The sequence below is a fragment of the Platalea leucorodia genome (assembly GCF_965183815.1).
Source record: "Platalea leucorodia genome assembly, chromosome: W".
Taxonomy (NCBI): Eukaryota; Metazoa; Chordata; class Aves; order Pelecaniformes; family Threskiornithidae; genus Platalea; species Platalea leucorodia.
This window is the reverse complement of record NC_138859.1, coordinates 41,089,420-41,111,341: the sequence shown is the minus strand read 5'-3', so window position 1 is coordinate 41,111,341 and position 21,922 is coordinate 41,089,420. Positions and strand designations below refer to the sequence as shown.

At 45.1% G+C, this 21,922-nt stretch overlaps 1 protein-coding gene across 1 annotated transcript in view; it reads right to left on the bottom strand.

Moving 5' to 3' along the window:
• The window catches only part of LOC309601981 (lens epithelium-derived growth factor-like), a 92,253-nt gene extending 70,562 nt beyond the window's left edge, over positions 1-21,691 (bottom strand). Inside the window, exons 1-4 of the mRNA XM_082335242.1 lie at positions 21,647-21,691; positions 21,067-21,246; positions 7,428-7,504; positions 2,111-2,249 (exon numbers count right to left, since the gene is read on the bottom strand). Coding sequence (XP_082191368.1) covers positions 2,111-2,249; positions 7,428-7,504; positions 21,067-21,138 — 288 coding nt within the window. The 5' untranslated portion in view covers positions 21,139-21,246; positions 21,647-21,691. The remainder of the gene's footprint in view (positions 1-2,110; positions 2,250-7,427; positions 7,505-21,066; positions 21,247-21,646) is intronic.
• Between the last annotated feature and the right edge of the window lie 231 nt (positions 21,692-21,922).

Sequence of the window (21,922 nt, the reverse complement as noted above, 5' to 3'; positions counted from 1 at the left end):
GGCATTGGCTCTATTGGACATGGGGGAAGCTTCTAGCAGCTTCTCACAGAAGCCACCCATGTAGCGCCCCCCCCGCCTCCGCTACCAAAACCTTCCCACGCAAACCCAATACAGTGCTCCAGCACCTCAATGTCCTTCTTGTAGTGAGAGGCCCAAAACTGAACACAGTATTCGAGGTGCGGCCTCACCAGTGCTGAGTACAGGGGCACTATCACCTCCCTGGTCCTGCTGGCCACACTATTTCACCCACTGTAGCTCAGTGTAGTTAAACATCGCATTAGTGCTAGGTGGATATATCCTAGCTATTAATTAAAAGGGGCAACCAGTCCAGAGTCACCCTGCCGAGACTTGTTATTTTCTCTTTCCAGAAACAGTAGCAGGAATGCTACCAGAATGCCTCCCCTGGAGATCAGATTGATCATTGGAGGAATATTCATCCTTCTTGCAGAAGCAATCATTGCCAACGTGAACCAGATCTGGTTTACACCACCAGAAGCCTGACGCATGGGGTGGAGGCCCTCACTTCTTTTATTTGTGCTAATCAATACAGTAACTGTAGTACATTCTGCACCGTACATGTTTAAAATTGCTGGAAATACAGGAATATTGGGAGAACCAAAAATAAAAAATAAGAATAAAAGCTCCATAAAGTCACAGGTACTATACAGACACATTTAAAAATTAAGATGTTTAGAACTTCATATGCACTGTGCCAGTTTATTTTAAAAAGTGTTCAACTTTTAATAGCTTCTATTGAGTTTATGTGGCACGGTTTTGGTAGCAGGGGGTAGGGTGGCTTCTGTGAGAAGAGATCAGGAGCTGCCCCCATGTCAGATAGAGCCAGTTCCAGCTGGCTCCAAAATGGACCCACCCCTGGCCAAAGCTGAGCCAATCAGCAATGTTGGTGTCACCTCTGTAAAAACATATTTGAGAAAGGGTAAAAAATGCTGCACAGCAGCTGTGAGAGAGAGGAATGAGAAAAATGTGAGAGAAACAATGATGCAGACACCAAGGTCAGTGAAGAAGGAGGGGGAGGAGGTGCTCCAGGTGCTGGAGCAGAGATTCCCCTGCAGCCCATGGAGAAGACCATGGTGAAGCAGGTTGTCCCCCTGTAGCCCATGGAAGACCACATGAGAGCAGATATCCACACTGCAGCCCATGGAGGACCCCACAACAGAGCAGGTAGATATGCCTGGAAGGAAGTTGAAGCCCATGGAGAGCCCATGCTGGAGCAGGCTTCTGGCAGGAACTGTGGCCCATGGGGGACCTACACTAGAGCAGTCTGTTCCTGATGGTCTATATACTGTGGAAAGGACACATGCTGGAGCAGTTTGTGAAGGACTGTATCCTGTGGGATATGTATATGAAGGACTGTATCATATATGTATATGAAGGACTTCATATATGTATATGAAGGACTGTATCCTGTATCCCATGCAGGAGCAGAACACTGTGAGGAGGAAGGAGCAGCAGAGACAAAGCGTTATGAACTGACCGCAACCTCTATTCCCTGTATCCCCAGCGCCACTTGTGGTGGGAGGAAGTTTAACATTTAGCAGTGAAGTTGAGCCTGGGAAGAAGGGAGGGGTGGGGGGAAGGTGGTTTTAGTTTTGTCTTTGTTTCTCACTATCCTACTCTATTTTTAATTGGCAATAAATTAATCTTCCCCAAGTCGAGTCTGTTTTGCCCGTGACAGTAATTGGTGAGCTAACTCCCTGTCCTTATCTTAACCCACGAGCTTTTTTTCATCTTATTTTCTTCCCCTTGTCCTCCTGAGGAGGGGGAGTGACAGAGCAGCTTGGTGGGCATCTGGTGGCCAGCCAAGGTTAACCCACCACATAACTTTATCCTTGTGTCCTGAAACTATTAACATGATCCCTCCTTAACTTTACTATAATAACATGGCATCCCCAATTATATAGAAGAGCAATTTTATCTTATTTTGCTGAAAAATTGAGGTAAATTGTAAATAACAATAGCAACATTAGTCCAACTTGCAACTCGGCGATGCAGATCAATAAATTATTCCCCTATAGCAGCTAAGCCATCATTGCTTTTTTACAACAATATGACAAAATAGATTGAAGTATTCACAGACTGAATCGCTTACCTGCTGATGAGAGAATTTCACTTTCGGATTGTTGTCAATTTCCCATAATCCTTCATTAAAGCCTTTTCTTTTATTTGGTCTGCCATATTTTTCTTTATTTTCATAATAAGGGAATATATCCTTTGGTCCCAAGAATGCCCTTCAAGAGATGAAAACATTAGTTACCAGAAACATCACATTTTTAAATTGCTACTCTTCAAATTAACTTTAGTACCATATATTATAAAAAAAAATTCATTAATGAGGCATCTGAAGTGATATTCTGTAACCAGCAAAGTGCTGCTACTGAAGCATCTTTAGTCTTCTAAACTTTTGCTTTCAACAAACCCAGTTTGCCATTAGTACTACCACACTCACTGCTCTCTCCTAGGTGTTGAGTGACCAGGCAAGAAACAGTCAATGCTATGTCTTGAATGTTATGTCTTGTTAAGATCACAGTTGACAGAGCCACCCACCACTGTCAAACAATGATTAAAAATTGAGCAGCTGACTGATGTACAGAAAGAGCCATTGCTTCCTTAGCAAACCAAGCTAAAATGTGAAGAAATAAAGATTCCTCAAATCCTGGAAACATAATGCAAGATAATGAGTACGAGTATAAGAAGATATGGCTTCAAGCCAAAGAAAAATCTTTCAAAATTATTAAATTAAAACGAATACATCTGGGATGACAAAACAAAGTTGGGATAGAATGATTGCCTAGATCTTTGTAAGAATGCTATATAGTTTATCCTGAAAGACATGGTAATCTAACAAAAAAAAATATACAACTTTATTAAATGTTTTACATTAAATGCTCAACATTTCTGTCTTTATATCTGAATGAAAAGCAGCTTATCAAGAAAATGATAATTCTGCTGCTCAAAGATACTTAAAAAGGCCTAAAACCTTTGCTTAAGTTAATAGTGTTTTGAAATGACGTGGCACAGAGTTGGAAACAAACTTACAATTTTTGTATATTCTGTTTTTTAATTTATTAGGTTTTTTTAGTTTAAGTGTGAAGAGAGACACACTCAATAATTGGGCTAGTAGAAGTGTTAAATTGCTCCTTATTTTAAATTTCTTCTCCATCCCTACTCATAAAAAGAAATGTGAAAAAAAAAATTAATCTACTCTCAGTATCTGGGGCTTAAAACTGCTTCTTTTTATCTTTGTTTTCATCTACAGAAACTGGCCTCCCCTAAGGCAGGCAAAAAATCCTCCCCCTAAAACCCATACATTATTATCTGTAGTGCAAGTTGTACAACTATGGCTATTAGACTGGCACCTTTTCCCACAAATTGCAGTATTTACACTGTATTTTTTTCTAAGCCACACCTGGGAAAACAAGGTAATAAAGTACTAAACACCAATATTCTACTTTGTACTGCAGAACATCAAGGCACATGAAGTTTCTGCTGTAATACCATGTCCTCTAGAGTTAGGATTTCATAGAATTGTCAAGGTTGGAAAAGACCCTTAAGATCATCAAGTCCAACCGTTAACCTAACACTGCCAAGTCCACCACTAAACCATGTCCTCGAGCACCACATCTATCCGTTCTTTAAATACCTCTAGGGATGGAGACTCAACCACTTCCCTGGGCAGCCTGTTCCAATGCTTGACCACCCTTTCGGTGAAGAAGTTTTTCCTAATGTCTAACCTAAACCTCCCCTGGTGCAGCTTGAGGCCGTTTCCTCTCCTCCTATCTTTTGTTACTTGGGAGAAGAGACCGACCCCCACCTCGCTACAACCTCCTTTCAGGTAGTTGTAGAGAGCAATAAGGTCTCCCCTCAGCCTCCTCTTCTCCAGACTAAACAACCCCAGCTCCCTCAGCCACTCCTCATAAGACTTGTGCTCCAGACCCTTCACCAGCTTCATTGCCCTCTTCTGGACACGCTCCAGCACCTCAATGTCCTTCTTGTAGTGAGGGGCCCAAAAGTGAACACAGTACTCGAGGTGCGGCCTCACCAGTGCCAAGTACAGGAGCACTATCACCTCCCTGGTCCTGCTGGCCACACTATTCCTGATGCAAGCCAGGATGCCATTGGCCCTCTTGGCCACCTGAGCACACTGCTGGCTCATGTTCAGGAGGCTGTCAACCAACACCCCCAGGTCCTTTTCAGCCAGGCAGCTCTCCAGCCACTCTTCCCCAAGCCTGTAGCGTTGCATGGGGTTGTTGTGACCCAAGTGCAGGACCCGGCACTTAGCCTTGTTGAACCTCATACAGTTGGCCCCGGCCCAACGATCCAGCCTGTCCAGGTCCCTCTGCAGGGCCTTCCTACCCTCCAGCAGATTGACACTTCCACCCAACTTGGTGTCGCCTGCAAACTTCCTGAGGGTGCACTCAATCCCCTCATCCAGATCATCAATGAAGATATTGAACAGGACCGGCCCCAACATTGAGCCCTGGGGAACACCACTCATGACCGGCCGCCAACTAGATTTGACTCCATTCACCACCACTCCCTGGGCCCAGACATTCAGCCAGTTTTTAACCCAGCAGAGAGTGCACTTATCCAAGCCGTGAGCAGATAGCTTCTCCAGGAGAATGCTGTGGGAGACTGTGTCAAAGGCCTTACTAAAATCCAAGTAGACAACATCCACAGCCTTCCCCTCATCCACTAAGCGGGTCACCTTGTCATAGAAGGAGATCAGGTTAGTCAAGCAGGACCTGCCTTTCATAAACCCATGCTGGCTGGGCCTGATCCCTCGGTTGTCCCACACTTGCTGCATAATGGCTCTCGAGATGATCTGCTCCATGACCTTCCCTGGCACCGAGGTCAGGCTGACAGGCCTGTAGTTCCCCAGATCCTCCTTCCGACCCTTCTTGTAGAGGGGCGTCACATGAGCTAGCTTCCAGTCATCTGGGACCTCCCCGGTTGACCAGGACTGCTGATAAATGATGGAGAGTGGCTTGGCAAGCTCCTCTGCCAGCTCCCTCAGTATCCTCGGGTGGATCCCGTCTGGCCCCATGGACTTGTGCGCATCCAGGTGGAGGAGCAGGTCAGTGACTGCCACCTCTTTGACAACCGGGGCTTCATTCTGCATCCTATCTCCATCTCCCAGCTCAGGGTCCTTAATATTCTGAGGATGACCAGCCTGCCTATTAAAGACTGAGGCAAAGAAGGCATTAAGTACCTCTGCCTTCTCCTCATCCTTCGTGGCAAGGTTGCCTTCCGCATCCAACAAAGGACAGATATCACCCTGACATATAGGGTCCAGGGTCTTGAGTCCAGATTATGACCTTCTGCCTGCCTGTGACTAACTAAAATTTGTGCTTATGTGATTTACTCACATAAGAAATTCACATAAAGCTTTGTTAAAATACAAATACCTAGTTTATATCTAGTTTTCCTTTAGAAAAGTGTAATATTTCTAAAACAAGATGACAGCTGGCAAATATCTTGAAAAGAAGAAATAGGCTCTTAGGTTTTGTGGGTTGTTTTTTTTTCAAGAATATCAAGAAGCCACAAATTTAGTTTTTGATGAAGTTCAGAAGAAAGCAGCAATGAAAATCAAAGTACGAGCTTATACTTTAGAATCATAGAATCATTGAGGTTGGAAGGAAACACCTCTGGAGATCGTCCCCCTGTGCTCAAAGCAAAGTCAACTAGAGCAGGTTGCTCAGGGCCATGTCCAGTCAGGTTTTGAGCATCTCAGAGGATGGAGATCCCACAACCTCTCTGGGCCACCTGTTCCAGAAGAAAGGAAGCACTTTGCAACACTATAAGATATGAGAGGCACAGATTCAAAAACATTTTTCAAAGTTATATTCTAAAGAAAATATTTGAGAACTTCGAAATACAGTAGCCCTGAGTCTACCACATTACCAAAACCAGATTTCAGTAAAACTGGTTTGTATGAGTATCAAAGAGTGGGTATAAGGTTTCAAATATGCCAACAATCTACATGCAATCAAACATGATTTCAGAACCTAAGTCACATTTGAAAAAAGGTCATTGTGCTTCTCAAAGTTCTACAGAAACTTTTAAGATTACATATAAATTCATTTCTTTCTACCCTACACTTGATTCGTGTTCCTGAATACATCTTCAGGAATGACAGTAAAAACAAGTAGTGCAATCCAGAATGGCATACGTTAAAAAGGAGAGAAGTAAAAGGGTGCTTTATTTGAACTGTCAAAACATCCTGAAAAGGGTACAAACCTACTGAACAGTATAAAGCAAGGACAAAAAAGGGGGGAGAACAGAATTCAAACCTTGCTTCCTCTCCCCACAAAACCACAAAAAATAATTGTGCCTATATAGAACTATATGGAGTGACGTGAATAGTCAATGAAATGCATGGCTATAGGAGCCAAACACACACAAAGCTCGTTGACAAAGAAGTCACTTCTTAAAAAGAGTCAAATAGAAAGTAGTCTCAGTGAGAGCTGATAGTGCTTTCTTTTTAATTCATCAGAATACTGTATTTTCTCTACCACATTTATTTTTAAAGATAGGTAGGAAGTGCCACCTCAGAGAGATTTTTATAGATTTCTTAATGGTCTGAAGGAGGACAAAAAAAAGCTTTCTGCAAGCTGTACAAGAAATGAAACAATTATACAGACAACTAGCTATGTGACCTGCTTTACAATACTATTTGCAGCTTATTAAAAAAAGGGAATAAAACCAGCATTTCCCCCACAAGTCAAACAGGAAATTAACACTGAATTAAAGATCTTTGTAATCTACAGTAGAACAACATTATGAAGTAGCATGACAAATTTCACTATAATAGTCAGAGAATAGCATAAAAACATATTTAGAAGTGGGAAAAATCAAGTCCTTTCAAAGGAAATTTTACATTCCTTTGCAAAATGTTAGTGTTACCAAAAATATTCGTCTTTCTTGGATACTTCACATAATAGCAGGCATGAAACTAACTGGGGTGAGACCTTGGGCTTCAAATGCACCTCTTCACTTTTTCCTCAAACCTTCCCCCTCTCCCCCTCAAAGGACTCAAATGCTACTTATTCCATAGTTTTCAGCTTTATTTCATTTTCCTTTAGAACACAGTTTTGAGGATACACGGGACTATAATTAAAATCCCTTACAAAAGAAAGAAAGATATGTCAATCATACCACTTTGGGTAGGCTCTTGCTTTTTTACTGAGCAGGAAAAAGTGCATGTTGCAGGGAATAGTAGACTATAACCACACCATTTCACAGCAAATGTGGAAAGAAAGCTGCCTATCTTGCCACTAGAGATTAATTTAAGAAAATATAGTCTGCCACTGAATCACATAATTTTCAAACACATGATGCAAACAGTTAAACGACTGGTAAGACATCCTGCAATGAAAACAATACGCCCTTTAATCTAAAGAACTTACGTCTCATGAGTGCCAAAAAAGAATATAGGCATTTTATTCATAGGAGGTTTTACTGCTCCATCTGGGATTTCATCCACCTAAGAGAAAGAGAGACTAGAATTAAAGTTTAGTAACAATTAAAAACACTCTAGGGGAAAACACTTAAGTGTTAAGTATTAACCTGAAGAAACAAAATACTATTGAAAAACTGAAAGAGATTTAAACAAAACAAGACTGAAGGATTATATATTAAAAAAAAAAAAAACCAAAAACAAAGAAACAAGCAATATTTGTAAGGGTATGTAGAAGGAGACCATCTGCTCCTTTAAGGGTATCTGGTCAAGGACCTTTTCAACACAAAAAAAGGTATAATAAGAAAAGGAGGAAGCCATAAACAAGAATATACAGGGACACAAACCTGATCAACAAATAATAAGGGATGCAGTGACCAGAACCAAACCTGTTCACTCACTCTAATTGTTAAGGATATGTGGAGTGTGAGAGTGTTTATTCCAGCAAGGTTATCTAATCAGGGACTTTGTCAGTTGGGAAACTAAGGAAAAGGGGGAAGCCAGAAACAAAATATGCAGAGACACAGACCTGACAAAACAAACACGGAGAGAGTGAGAAGAAACAAACCTTGCCACTCACACTATTTGATAGGCTATCAAGAAACTACAGGTGTCACTTCCAGGAAGATCAACCTGGACTTTGCAACTAAGATTATAAACCAGGGGAGATCCCAGACACCAGACCGGGAGGGGTAAAGGAATCGATAGAACTATGTAAATCCATGAAGGGATATGTTGGGCAAACGGAGAGCAGGGAGAAACAAAGAGGGGGGTAGAAAGAAAGGGTTAAAACCAGGGCTGGTCAGTATGCTTGCCTAGCTGAGCCCTGTGCCTGATCACTGTAGTCTGTCCTATCTTCTTATTAAATCTTTTCTCAACTGTCTCTCTGTGTAATCTCACTCTCTATCCCATGTGTATGTTTGCTACAAGGACTAAGTGCCAGCTACTGGAGTCAGACCAGGGATGTAGGCACATGTATTGGGCTTACATATCAAGGTTTTGGTAGCAGGGGGTGGGGGCTGCAGGGGTGACCTCTGTGAGAAAATGAGCCACCCCTGTGCCAGACAGAGCCAGGTCTATCCAGCTCCAAAAAAGACCCACTGCTGGCCAAAGCTGAGCCAATCAGCAATGCTGGCGGCAGCTCTGTAACAACATATTTAAGAAAAGATAAAAAAGTCTGCGCAACAGCAGCTGGGAGAGAGGAGTGAGAAAACGTGAAACAACTACATAGATACCAAGGTCAGTGAAGAAGGAGGGGAAGGAGGCATTCCAGGTGCCACAGCAGAGATTCCCCTGCAGCCTGTACAGAAGACCAAGGTGATACAGGTTGTCCCCCTCAGCCCAATGAGGTCTATGGTGGAGCAGATACCCTGCAGCCTGTGGAGGACCCCGCACCGAAGGAGGTGGAAATATCCTGAAGGAAGCTACAGTCTGTGGAGACCCCACACAGGAGCAGGCTCCTGGCAGGAACTGTGGCCCATTGGGGATCCATGCTGGAGCAGTCTGTTCCTGAAGGACTGTACCCTGTGGAAAGGACCTATGTTGGTACAGTTCTTGAAAAATTGTTTCCTGTAGGAGGGATCCCATGCTGGAGCAGAGGTAGTGTGAGGAGGAAGGAGCAGCAGAGATGTGAGCAGTGTTATGAACTGATGGCAACCCCCATTCCCCATCCCTCCTGCACCACTCGTGGGTGTAGGAGTTAGAAGAGTTAGGAGTGAAGGTGAGTCTGGGAAGAAGGGGTGGGGTGGGGGGAAAGGTGGTTTTAGTTTTGTTTTGTTTCTCACTATCCTACTCTATTTTTAATTGGTGGCAACAAATTAATTTCCCCAAGTTGAGTCTGTTGTGCCCATGACAGATGAGAGATCTCCCTGTCCTTATCTTGACCCATGAGCTTTTCCAGTGCTCAGTCACCCTCACAGCGAAAAGGTGTTCCCTTATGTTCAGTGGGAACCTCCTGTGTTTCCGTTTGTGCCCATTGCCTCTGGTCCTGTCACTGGGCACCACGGAAAAGAGCCTGGCTCCATCTTCTTTGCACCCTCCCTTCAGGTATTTAAATACATTGATGAGATCCCCCTGAGCCTTCTCTTCTCCAGGCTAAACAGTCCCAGCTCCCTCAGCCTTTCTTCATAGGAGAGATGCTCCAGTCCCTTAATCATCTTTGTGGCCCTTTGCTGGACTCTCTCCAGTAGCTCTATATCTCTCTTGTACTGGGGACCCCAGAACAGGACACTGTACTCCAGGTGTGGCCTCACCAGTGCTGAGCAGAGGGGAAGGATCACCTCCCTCGACCTGCTGGCAATACTTTGCCTGATGCAGCCCAGGATACCATTACCTGCCTTTGCGGCAAGGGCACATTGCTGGCTCATGTTCAACTTGGTGTCCACCAGGACCCCCAGGTCCTTTTCCGCAAAGCTGCTTTCCAGATGGGTGGCCACCAGCATATATTGGTGCATGGCACTGTTCCTCCCCAGGGGCAGGACTTGGCACTTACCCTTGTTGAACTGCATGAGGTTCCTGTCAGCCCATTTCTCCAGCCTGTCAAGGTCCCTCTGGATGGCAGCATGACCCTCTGGCATATCAGCCACCCCTCCCAGTTTTGTGTTATCTGCAAGCTTGCTGAGGGCACACTCTGTCACATCATCCAGGTCACTAATGAAGGTGTTGAACAGGATCAGACCCAGTATGGACCCCTGGGGTATGCTGCTAGTTACTGGCCTCCAACTAGACTCTGTGCCACTGATTACCATGATCTGGGCCCGGCCGTTCAGTCAGTTTTCAATCCACCTCCCTGTCTGCTCATTCAGCCCATACATCAACAGCTTCTCTGTGAGGATCTTATGGAAGACAGCATCAAAGGCCTTCCTGAAGTCCAGGTAGACAATAGTGACTGCTCTCCCCTCGTCTACCAGGCCAGTCATTTCATCACATAAGTTTATCAAGTTGGTTGAGCATGACTTCCCCTTGGTGAAGCCATGCTGACTACTCCTGATGACTTTCTTGTCCTTCATGTATCTGGAAGTGGTTCCCAGGATTAGCTGCTCCATCACTTTCCCAGAGATCGAGGTGAGGCTCACCAGCCTGCAGTTCCCTGGGTCCTCCTTCTAGCCCTTCTTGAAGAAAGGAGTGACAACTGCTTTCCTCCAGTCCTCGGGCACCTCCACCAATCACAATGATCGATCAAAGATTATTGAGAGTGGCCTCGCAATGACATCAACCAGGTCCCTCAGCACTCGTGGGTGCATCACATCAGGGCCTATGGATTTATGTGTGTCCAGTTTGCTTAAATATTTCCTGACCTGATCCTCTTCCACCAAGGCTAAGTCTTCCTTGCTCCAGACTTTCCCCCTGGTCTCTGGGACCTGGGATTCCTGAAGGCCAGTTTTGCCAGTAAAGACTGAGGCAAAGAAGGCATTCAGTACCTCAGCCTTTTCCATGTCCTGTGTCACCAGGGCCCCTGCCCCATTCAGCAATGGGCCCACATTTTCCCTTATCTTCCTTTTGTCACCTATGTACTTATAGAAGCCCTTCTTGTTGCCATTGACATCCCTGGCCAGATTCAATTCCATTTGGGCTTTATCTTTCCTAACCTCATCCCTGCATGCTCAGAGAATGTTTCTGTATTCCTCCCAGATTACCCATCCTTGCTTCCACCCTCTGTATGCTTCCTTTTTGTGTTTGGCCAGGAGCTCCTTGTTCATCCACACAGGCCTCCAGGCATTTTTGCCTGACTTCCTACTCCTTGAGATGGACCACTCTTGAGATCGGAGGTGATTCTTTAATATTAACCAGATTTCATGGGTCCCTCTTCCCTCCAGGGCCTTTTCCCACAGGACTCTTCCAAGCAGATCTTTGAAGATGCCAAAGTCTGTTCTCCTGAAATCCAGGGTTGTGATTCTGCTTTTTGTCCTCCTCCCGGGATCCTGAACTCCACCATCTCATGATCACTGCAGCCAAGGCTGCCTTCAGATCCCCAATGAGCCCCTCCTTGTTGGTGAGTATGAGGTCCAGCAGAGCACCTCTCCTCGTTGGCTCCTCTATCACTTGGGCCAGGAAGTTGTCATCTATGCAGTCCAGGAACCTCCCTAGATTGCTTATGCCCTGCTGTGTTGTCCCTCCAGCAAATATGGTGGTTGAAGACCCCCATAAGGACCAGGGCCTCTGAACATGCAGCTACCCCAAGCCTGATCCACTTGTTCTTCCTAGTCAGGTAGCCTGTAGCAGACATTGACTAGAATGTCACCCTTACCTGTCTTCTCTTTATTCCTGACCCATTTAGGATCACTACAGGTGTTTTGTGTTTACATCACAGAAACTCTTCATTTGTTTGTTGGCACTGTGTACTCTCCATATAAGGAGTCTTATTTATCACTAGAATTTACCCCCTCCCAACAAAACTTGAAAAAAATGAACAACATCCTTCTCCTTTCCTTACCCCTCATTTTTCCTCTCATATATGTGATGGGATTATTTTGTTCTGTGGAGGGAAACTTAACAGTAGTATGTGGAAGGAGAGGGTTTTTTTCCTCCAAGCATTTTTTTCCTATTAATTTTGTATTTAGAAATTGAGATTTTTCTCAGCAGAGGATGGGCAGATTCCTAATTATTTAAGGATGTGATATGCATTTTTTAATCTTTAAACAAGTGTAGTATTTTTTAAACTTAATACAGGAAATACAGCGAGAAAGGCTTTTGGGGATCCCTCTATAATGGTGCCTTGTAGGTACTTCCTTGCTTACATGCAAATGCTGGAAGTGACCCTGCTTGAGTCCTGTTTTTTTAATTTTGTGATCCCTTCCTGTCACATTACTCCATGCCCTTTGCTTATCAACCCTGTATGACACTCCCTCACATGGCTGCTGGTAACTCTCTCCCTCCCCCATCATTCTTAGTTTAAAGCCCTCCTTACCAGGTCAGCCATCCTACTAGCAAAGATACCTTTGCCCCCGCTTAGTGAGGTGGATCCCATCTCTCCCAAGCAGACACTGATCTGCAAACTGGGTCCCATGGTCTTAGAAACTAAAACCCTGTTGCTGACACCAGTTCCAGAACCAATTATTGACATGCATTATCAGTGCCCTCCTCCTCACACCCTTTCCCATCACCAGCAGGATTGAGGAGAACACCACCTGGGCCCTCATGCCCTTAGCTGCCACCTCCAGAGCTCTGTAGTCACTTTTGATACTCTCCAGGTTGTCCCGGCAGTATCACTGGTGCCCACGTGGAAGAACAGCAGGGGGTAGTAGTCAGAGGGCCAGACAAACTTAGGCAGTCCCTCCACAACATCCCACATCCAAGCCCCCAGCCAGCAGCAAACCTTTCTTGTTGATGGGTCAGGTAGGCAGATGGGTGCCTCTGTCCCCTGCAGCAGAGTCACCCACTACCTCTTCCTGGTGGTCTTGCATGATTTAGGGTGAGGTGACCCAGATCCTTTGCTTGAAAGCACATCTGGCTTCTCTTCACCTTTGAGGGCAGTGAACCTATTTTATAGCTGTAAGCCCTTAGGTGAGGCAGGAGCCTTCCTCTTGGTGCCACAAGTCCCCAGCTTCCATTCTTCCCCTTCTCCAGAGGTTGCACTTAGTACTAGGGGTGGACACTGCCTGTGTCTCTACTGCAGTTGGGGTCTGGGGCTCTTCAAGCTGTTGTGTCTCAGAGAAAATCCTGTCTCTCTCCCTTTCATCTTCTCTGATGCTGTGCAGCCTATTCACTTCCTCCCATAACTCCTCCGCTTGGTAACACAGCTCCTCCAAGACAGCACACCTCCTGCAGGACAGAGGGCCATCTCTCCTGGCCTCAGAGAGAGGCCTCAGGCACTCCCTGCAACCTGGAAATCGCAAGGCTGCATCCACTATCTGAAGGTCTACCTGCATCAAAGCCTCTACCATAGCAGGGGCAGCTGCTCCAAAGCCTGCCAGGGAAACTGCCCTGTGGTGTATCATCACCATAAGTGAAAAACACTTAGGCTGGTTTGATTTAAAAGAACCCCTTCTTTGCAACTTTTTGTATAAGCTGCTGCACTGGGCATGGCTTTTATAGAGGCCTCTACATGGCACTTGCTAAGCAGGTGCTTGACCCTCCCTAATCAGGGTGTAGCTGCAACAAAGGCTCCAGGCACCCTGGGTCAAGGGTAGCTGACCAGGCTTGTTAGAAGCTGCTAGAGCTTCCTCAAGTCCACACCCTTTTAGCTCCCCTTACCTTGTCCTTACTTGACAGCAGCAGGAAACCTCAAGTTTCTTAGAGGTTTCGTAGGAGTTCCCTGATAACCCTATACCCTATCCCCAGAAGATCTAGAAGCTCCCAAAGAAAAATGCAGAGCTTGCTGCACAAACTGCTACACCTGTTTTCTGCTTCTGTTAGCTGTGTCTCCCCTTCCTCCTTCTTTTCCCTGACTGCTGAGAGTGATGTCATATGGTATGGAATATCCCTTTGGTCAGTTTGGGGTCAGCTGTCCCCTCCCAACTTCTTGTGCACCCTCAGCTTACTCGCTGGTGGGGCAGAGTGAGAAACGGAGAAGGCCTTGACACTGCAAGCACTGCTCAGCAGTAACTAAAACATCGGTGTGTTATCAACACTGTTTCCATCACAAATCCAAAACATAGCACCATTCAAGCTACTATGAAGAAAATTAACTCTACCCCAGCCAAAACAAGAACAATCTCTGCCCCTTATTCCATACCATTTACGTCATGCTCAGGACCCACTCTATGCAATACATCCTCATTAACCATCACTCCATTCCCACCCACAGACATCATTCCCTTAGTGTATGGGCCACCCATATAAAAAGTCCATTGAGTTCATTTAGTCCAATGATTTGGACTCCATCTGTTATGGTGGTTGCTTAAGACAGGAGAGGCGGTGTGTTGTGTGGAGTTATTGGCCCACCTCAAGTTGCATTAGTTCGTGAAGGACAGTATCCCATGGGAGAGACCCCACGACAGAGCAGGGGAACAGTGTGAGGAGGAAGGAGCGGCAGAGGTAAACTGTTATGAACTGACTGCAATCCCCATTTCCCATTCCACTGCGCTACTCATGGGGCAGGGAGGAGGTAAAAGAATTGGGAATGAAGGAGCAAAGTTGAGCCTGGGAAGAAGGGATGGGGTAGGGGGAATGTATTTTTAGTTTTGTTTCTCATTATCCTATTCTATTTTTAATTGGCAATAAATTAAACTAATCTTCCCCAAGTTGAGTGTGTTTTGCCTGTGATGGTAATTGGTGAGCAAACTCCCTGTCCTTATCTTGACCCACAAGCTTTATCATCTTATTTTCTCCCCCTGTCCTGCTGAGGAGGGAGAGTGAGAAAGTGGCTTGGTAGGCACCTGGGGAAAATTAATTTAATTTCTTGCCAATTAAAATAATAGAGCAGGATGGTGAGAAACAAAGACAAAACCTAAAACACCTTCCCCCCACCCCTTGTTCCCAGGCTCAACTTTGCTCTTCCATTCCCAACTCTTCTATCTCCCTCGTGCCCGGATTGGTGCAGTGGAGATGGGGAATGGGGGGTTGTGGTCAGTACATAACAGTTCCTCTCTGCCGCTCCTACCTCCTCACACTTTTCTCCTGCTCCAGCGTGGGTCCTCTCTACAGGCTACAGTTCCTGTCAGGAGAACCTGCTCCTGTATGGGCTCTTCATGGGCCACAGTTCCTTCAGGAAATATCCACCTGCTCCAGCATGGGGTGCCAGAGGTTGGTGACCCTGGAGTTATCCAGGTATCCAAGACTCCTTGCTATCTTCGGGAAAGAAATGTGCAGCTCAAGCTTGCAACCTCTGTACTCAGGATCCCCAACATATCTGGATGAGCAGACAACTGGCTGAATGGCCGGGCCCAGAGGGTGATCAGCGGTGCAAAGTCTAGTTGGAGGACAGTGACTAGCAGTGTACCCCAGGGGTCAATATTGGGTCCAGTCATAATCAAGACCTTCATTAAGGAGCTGGATGATGGGGAAGTGTACCCTCAGCAACTCTGCAGACAGCACCAAAACTGGGAGGGGTGGCTGATATGCCAGAGGGTCGTGCTGCCATCCAGAGGGACCTTGACAGGCTGGAGAAATGGGCTGACAGGAACCTCATGCAGTTCAACAAGGGTAAGTGCCAAGTCCTGGCCCTGGGGAGGAACAACACCATGCACCGATATATGCTGGTGGCCACTGTCATGGTTTAACCCCAGCTGGCAACTAAGCACCACACAGATGCTCGCTCACTCCCCCCACCCCAGTGGGATGGGGGAGAGAATTGGAAGGGTGAAAGTCAGAAAACTCGTGGGTTGAGATAAGAACAGTTTAATAATTGAAGTAAAATGAAATAGAATAGTAGTAGTAGTAATAATAATAATATAATACAATAATAATATACAAAGCAAGTGATACATGATACAATTGCTCACCACCCGCTGACCGATGCCCAGCCCATTCCTGAGCAGCAATCGCTGCCCCCCAGCCAACTTCCCCCAGTTTATATACTGAGCATGATGTCATACGGTATGGAATAGCCCTTTGGCCAGTCTGGGTCAGCTGTCTTGGCTGTGCCCCCTCCCAGCTTCTTGTGCATTGGGCAGAGCATGGGAAGCTGAAAAGTCCTTGACTGGTGTAAGCACTGCTTAGCAACAACTAAAACATCAGTGTATTATCAACATTATTCTCATCCTAAATGGACACGGCCCTGGGCAACGTGCTCTAGGTGGCCCTGCTTGAGCAGGGGGTTTGGACCAGATGACCTGCAGAGGTCCCTTCCAACCTCAGCTGTTCTATGATTCTAACAACAGGAAATTTATTGAATTTTAAGCTTTGTTCAATTTTAAGCTAGAATAATCATAGAATCATAGAATCGTCATGGTTGGAAAAGACCCTTAAGATCATCAAGTCCAACCGGTAACCCAGCACTGCCAAGTCCACCACTAAACCATGTCCTCAAGCACCACATCTACACGTCTTTTAAATACCTCCAGGGATGGAGACTCAACCACTTCCCTGGGCAGCCTGTTCCAACGCCTGACCACCCTTTCGGTGAAGAAGTTTTTCCTAATGTCTAACCTAAACCTCCCCTGGCGCAGCTTGAGGCCGTTTCCTCTCCTCCTATCTTTTGTTACTAGGGAGAAGAGACCGACCCCCACCTCACTACAACCTCCTGTCAGGTAGTTGTAGAGAGCGATAAGGTCTCCCCTCAGCCTCCTCTTCTCCAGGCTAAACAACCCCAGTTCCCTCAGCTGCTCCTCATAAGACTTGTGCTCCAGACCCTTCACCAACTTCGTTGCCCTCCTCTGGACACGCTCCAGCACCTCAATGTCCTTCTTGTAGTGAGGGGCCCAAAACCGAACACAGTACTCGAGGTGCGGCCTCACCAGTGCCGAGTACAGAGGCACTATCACCTCCCTGGTCCTGCTTGCCACACTATTCCTGATGCAAGCCAGGATGCCATTGGCCCTCTTGGCCACCTGAGCACACTGCTGGCTCATGTTCAGGAGGCTGTCAACCAACACCCCCAGGTCCTTTTCTGCCAGGCAGCTCTCCAGCCACTCCTCCCCCAGCCTGTAGTGTTGCATGGGGTTGTTGTGACCCAAGTGCAGGATCCAGCACTTAGCCTTGTTGGACCTCATACAGTTGGCCCCAGCACAACGATCCAGCCTGATTACATCAAGACAGATTGCACAGAATAATCTATCCATGTAGTTCCAAATACAGAGGCTTCTAACTAATGACAGGCAGCTTGGAGAATGGGAACCAGGCCTCCATGACTAATGCACAGAATCATGTGCTAGGCAATATCCTTCTCGGAGTGTGGAAAGACCCATTCTTTGATTCTGTGATCTTACCAAGGAGCCTACCAGAGAAGTAAGAATGAGACATTTCAAATGAACAAAACAAACCAGAATATTGGGCAGTGAGATGATTACAATCCTCACAAAAGAGAAGTCTAGGGTAAACCCAAATATATTTATGTGGTTTTTTTTTTTCCTGTGCGCAAACTGAGAGAGCTAATATTGCCATGTGAACACTGGACGTTATCTATAATCATTACAGCATGATGTCGTGAAATACACACACTGAGCCTGAAATCCTGACCTTAGTCCTACTGATGGTCAGTTTCATTTTTTTATTTTAACACAAAGAAGCCTCTGTAACTCAGAGCCTGTGGAAGCTTCTCAGGTGTGTTAGTTACACAGCTGCTTCTTTTTGTCATATCAAGGGGTTATTTCTCCATCTGTGGTGGTTGCATAATGTATTTGTTGTTGTGAAATTGTTAGCTATTAATGCTTCCTTTCCATGGAAGAATTTAGCATTTATTTAGAACAGTTGGTCCAGAGAAGTAATTTCTGGATACAGACTAATTTCACTCAGTAAGTAAGTGCTCTGTTAAGGGAAAATATTCTTCCCTGGAAGGTTGACTCATAGGGCCTGATTTTTAATTTTTTCTTTAATTTTTAATCAGGGATGCTGTTACACAAGCAAAGCTATCCCAGAGCTGTGTACCTGTTACAGATATAATTGCTGTAACTATACTGAGTTTCCCTAGTATTATATGGAATTTACATAGCACAAGGCATTAGCTTTGAATATTTCTCTTGAAACATTTGAAGAGTTTCTTAATGAACATCACTAAGGCGTTATGTCAGAACATTCTTTCTTGTTTTAAAAAGGGACAAATTGTGTTTGGTTATTTTCTTTTTCATTTGTTTGTTGGCAGCTGCACACAAATGGTGCAAATCCGGTATGTGAAATGACTCTGGCACCTTCCATAAATTAGTTGTAATTTTCCAAAGAGACAGTTCTAGCATATCAGTTGGCTTGCTTACAGAAATTAGCATTTCTCTGCCCATTAGTGCTATTACTTTTTGCATAGATGGTAACGATATTAAGCTTCTCTACTTGATGAGCATATACATGTCTAATTCTCTGAGATGGGTTATATGTTCATTTGCAAATATTTCTGTACCATCTATCTTTGTTGAGAAGCTGTCTTTGATTAATAATATTGTATTTCAATACAAGCTACAGAGAGGAGTGTTTATATTTAATAGGCAACAGCATTAATTTAAAGTCGGGGAAGGACAAGTAATCAAATTGAATAACAGAGATTCTACATGCAAGGCGCCATTCTACCTCCACACCCTTTACGTACATTCGGTTTAGTTTATACTGGTAGCATTTCCAACCCCTTGAATAACCCAGGGTTGGTAGGGCAAAAATCACGGCTTAAAGCCACCATACCCCATGTTCCCTATCACGTGCAAGTTTGGCGACTCAACACCGACTCCTACCTTGCGTTGTCCATAAGAAGGTATATAGTAGTCCATTTTCTTAAAAGAACAGTATTCTATATCCATGTTTATATCCGTGCGTCAAATCTTGTTCCCCTTGGAATTTGCGATGGTATTGCCACTGGCTTCAGTGATGCCGTGATTTGCCTATTTGATGCGTAAACTCAGCTGGTCACCACTATCCCAGGTCAGGAAAGCATTTAAATGGGTTGAACTTACTCCAAGTTTGTATAAAGATGCTTCCACGAATCTGGAGGTAAGGCCTTTCATTTTCCTAACTCATACACGTGCACAGGTATGGAGCTTCAATGGAATAATCATGACCTTCAGATAAGCAAGCGTTAAGTCACTGCAGGATCAGGACATAAAGCACTGACCTTTTGATCAGAATGAAAGCACCTTCAGAGTATCTTACAAAAACAGTTTGACTGAATATCTACTCTGTCCTCTGTTATATTTTTAATTATTTTATATAGACATTGTAAGTAAATAAATGTAAGTTTTCCCTGCAAACTACACTATGAACCTAGTGAAATGTGCATGCTCTACGTTGCAGTAGCACTATTGCATTCACTTTCAGAGGAAAATATATGATGAACCTTTCTGAATGACATGGTGGTGTTTGTGCATGATATGACACAGGCACAATGACTGGTGAGAACTTAGCGCAACCTTCTGGGTGGCACAGTTCCCCAAAGGCGGGTCAGTTGGTTTCCTGGGAGCAGTGAAGCAGGATTTGTTCATGTATAAATTGCCTTAGACTAGAACCACCATACTGTTTACTCTGGTATGAATTCGGCTGAGGCCCTTTTCTTTGTCCCCTTCTGTGCAAACTGCTGTGTTTGTTGGCTGACTTTCTTAGCTACACTTTGGTGAGTCTTGAAGGGAGCAGGGAGAACAGGAAAGAGGACTGGAAGACTTATTACATACTTGCTCCCTCAACCTACTCTATAGAAATAGGAATAGCTAACTTTAATAGTCAAGAGTACTCCTACCAAAACTTAAGATTTTGGGAGGGTTTTTCTATCACAAAGGATCAGCTATTTGGCAGTAGCATTTCTGTACCATTTGGTTCTTGTACAATCTCAGAATTTGTTGTGCTAATGGTATAGCAGTCTTCATTTCTAAAAATGAACTTACATTATGAGAACACTCGAGCGCTTTTGTTGATTTATCACAAAAACAGAGTATCAAATTCTCTATTTAAAGATATCTACACATGTCAAAAAAAGACATTGTACTGGATCTGGCTGGGAACTTTCTTCATAGCAGCCCGTATGGTGCTGTGTTTTAGATCTGTGGCTAAACCAGTGTTGATAACACACCAATGTTTTGGCTATTGCTCAACAGTGTTTGCACAGCATGGAGGCTTTCTCTTCCCCCCCCCCACTCTGCCCCTGCCAGGGAATAGGCTAGGTGTGGGCAAGTATTTGGGAGGACACACAGCTGGGACAGTTGACTCAAACTGACCAAAGGGATATTCCATGCCATATAAAGTCATGCTCAGCAATAAAAAAAATGGGGGTTTGGTCTTTCCAAAGTAGCGATTGCTTGGAGACTGCCTGGGTGTCAGTCTGATGTCAGCCATTGCTTGGAGACTGCCTGGGTGTCAGTCTGATGGTGGGTGGTGGTGAGTGATTGCTTTTGCATCACTTTTGGTTTTTTTTCCTCCCTTTCCTTCACTTAATAAACCGTCTTTTTCTTAACCCACATGTTTTTCCTCACTTTTTCCTCTTCTAATTTGTTCCACATCCTGCTGTGAGGAAAGTGAGCAAGCAGCTGGTGGGTGTTTAGTTGCTGGCCAGGGTCAACCCACCGCAGACATATAGAAAGCTTTAAAGAAATAAATATGAAGTTCAGTAGGACTTTTTCCTCCTAAAAACGCTATTAATTAATTAATTTCCAGATGTTAAGACTCTCAAAAATTACTGCTTGACTTTAACACAAACCCAATACATATCTTCACATATAGAATTCAAGCAGCCCTTCCACAACTTAAAAAACCTAATGACAGCTAATGACTACTAGACAGTACTACATGTCAAAAAAGAGAGACTTATAAAGCATCATAAGCCAAGGACAAACCACAGTGTGGGACCTGCAGTGTGATTTAGAAGTCACTTTCAGCAACAGCAGTGCTACCACACACGCAGACACACACCCCCACACACATTAGCAAAATAGAGGCACAACACAACTTATCTGTTTTCTTCTCTATAGGTGCCTGAAAACACTCTTCTCAACACAAAACTGGAAGAGCAGAAAAGGCAATGAGGAGGAAAAAAGGACAGATAAAGAGGTAGCAGCAGCCTGCACATAGAGGAGGGAGTGTCTTACCCTGGCTGGCCAATGGGGATAACCTTTCATCTTGGCAAAGATCAAGTCTCCGGGTTTGAAATCTCGGCTCATGTTTTCACAGCGATGTGATGCCTGTTGCTACGAGACGAATAAGGTCGGGGGAGGGATCTGCACCTCCTTTTCCCGCCACCGAGGTGCTTCCAGCCGCTCAAGGTCGCACTGCCAGAGATAAAAACACCAGGGGATAGGAAGAGGATGCCAACAGAGCGCTCCACCAAGGGTAGCCCCCACCCCATGTCATTACCCTCCCCGCCCACCTTCTGGCTAGAAGAGGGATACTGAAACCAAGCTGCCAAGTACATCTACATCTGCACACACTCCCTCCTAGCGCAGACACCACCCAACCTCATCTCTGACCCCCAGAGACTCCTCTCCGCCCATGTCGCAGCACCCCCCAAACTCGTCCCAACCCGCTTACATTCGCATATGTGACTTCCCCCCTCTGCTCGTGCTCTCTCACTCCCCTTCCCCACGCAATCAACACCACACACATGCATATGATACGTGCTTTGTATAATATACATACACAAATACGAGATATGTATATATATATACACACCCCTCCACTAAAGCTTCCCCGAGGCCAACAGTGCTCCCGCCGTACCGTCTGTCCCCACCCCACACGTATGCGCACGCGCCAGACCGGGAAGAGGGGCGGAGGAACAAAATTTTGTTTGCCCTTCCCCCATAGCTTCAACCGTTGCAATCTAGTCTTTACCACATTCATGTCCAATCCCACAGTTCACTTCAGCCTGCGGTAGAAAATACCACTATGCTCCCTCTCTCCCTTTAGAAAGCTTGTTGATACTAACCGGAGCGAAAAGAAAAACAAAAC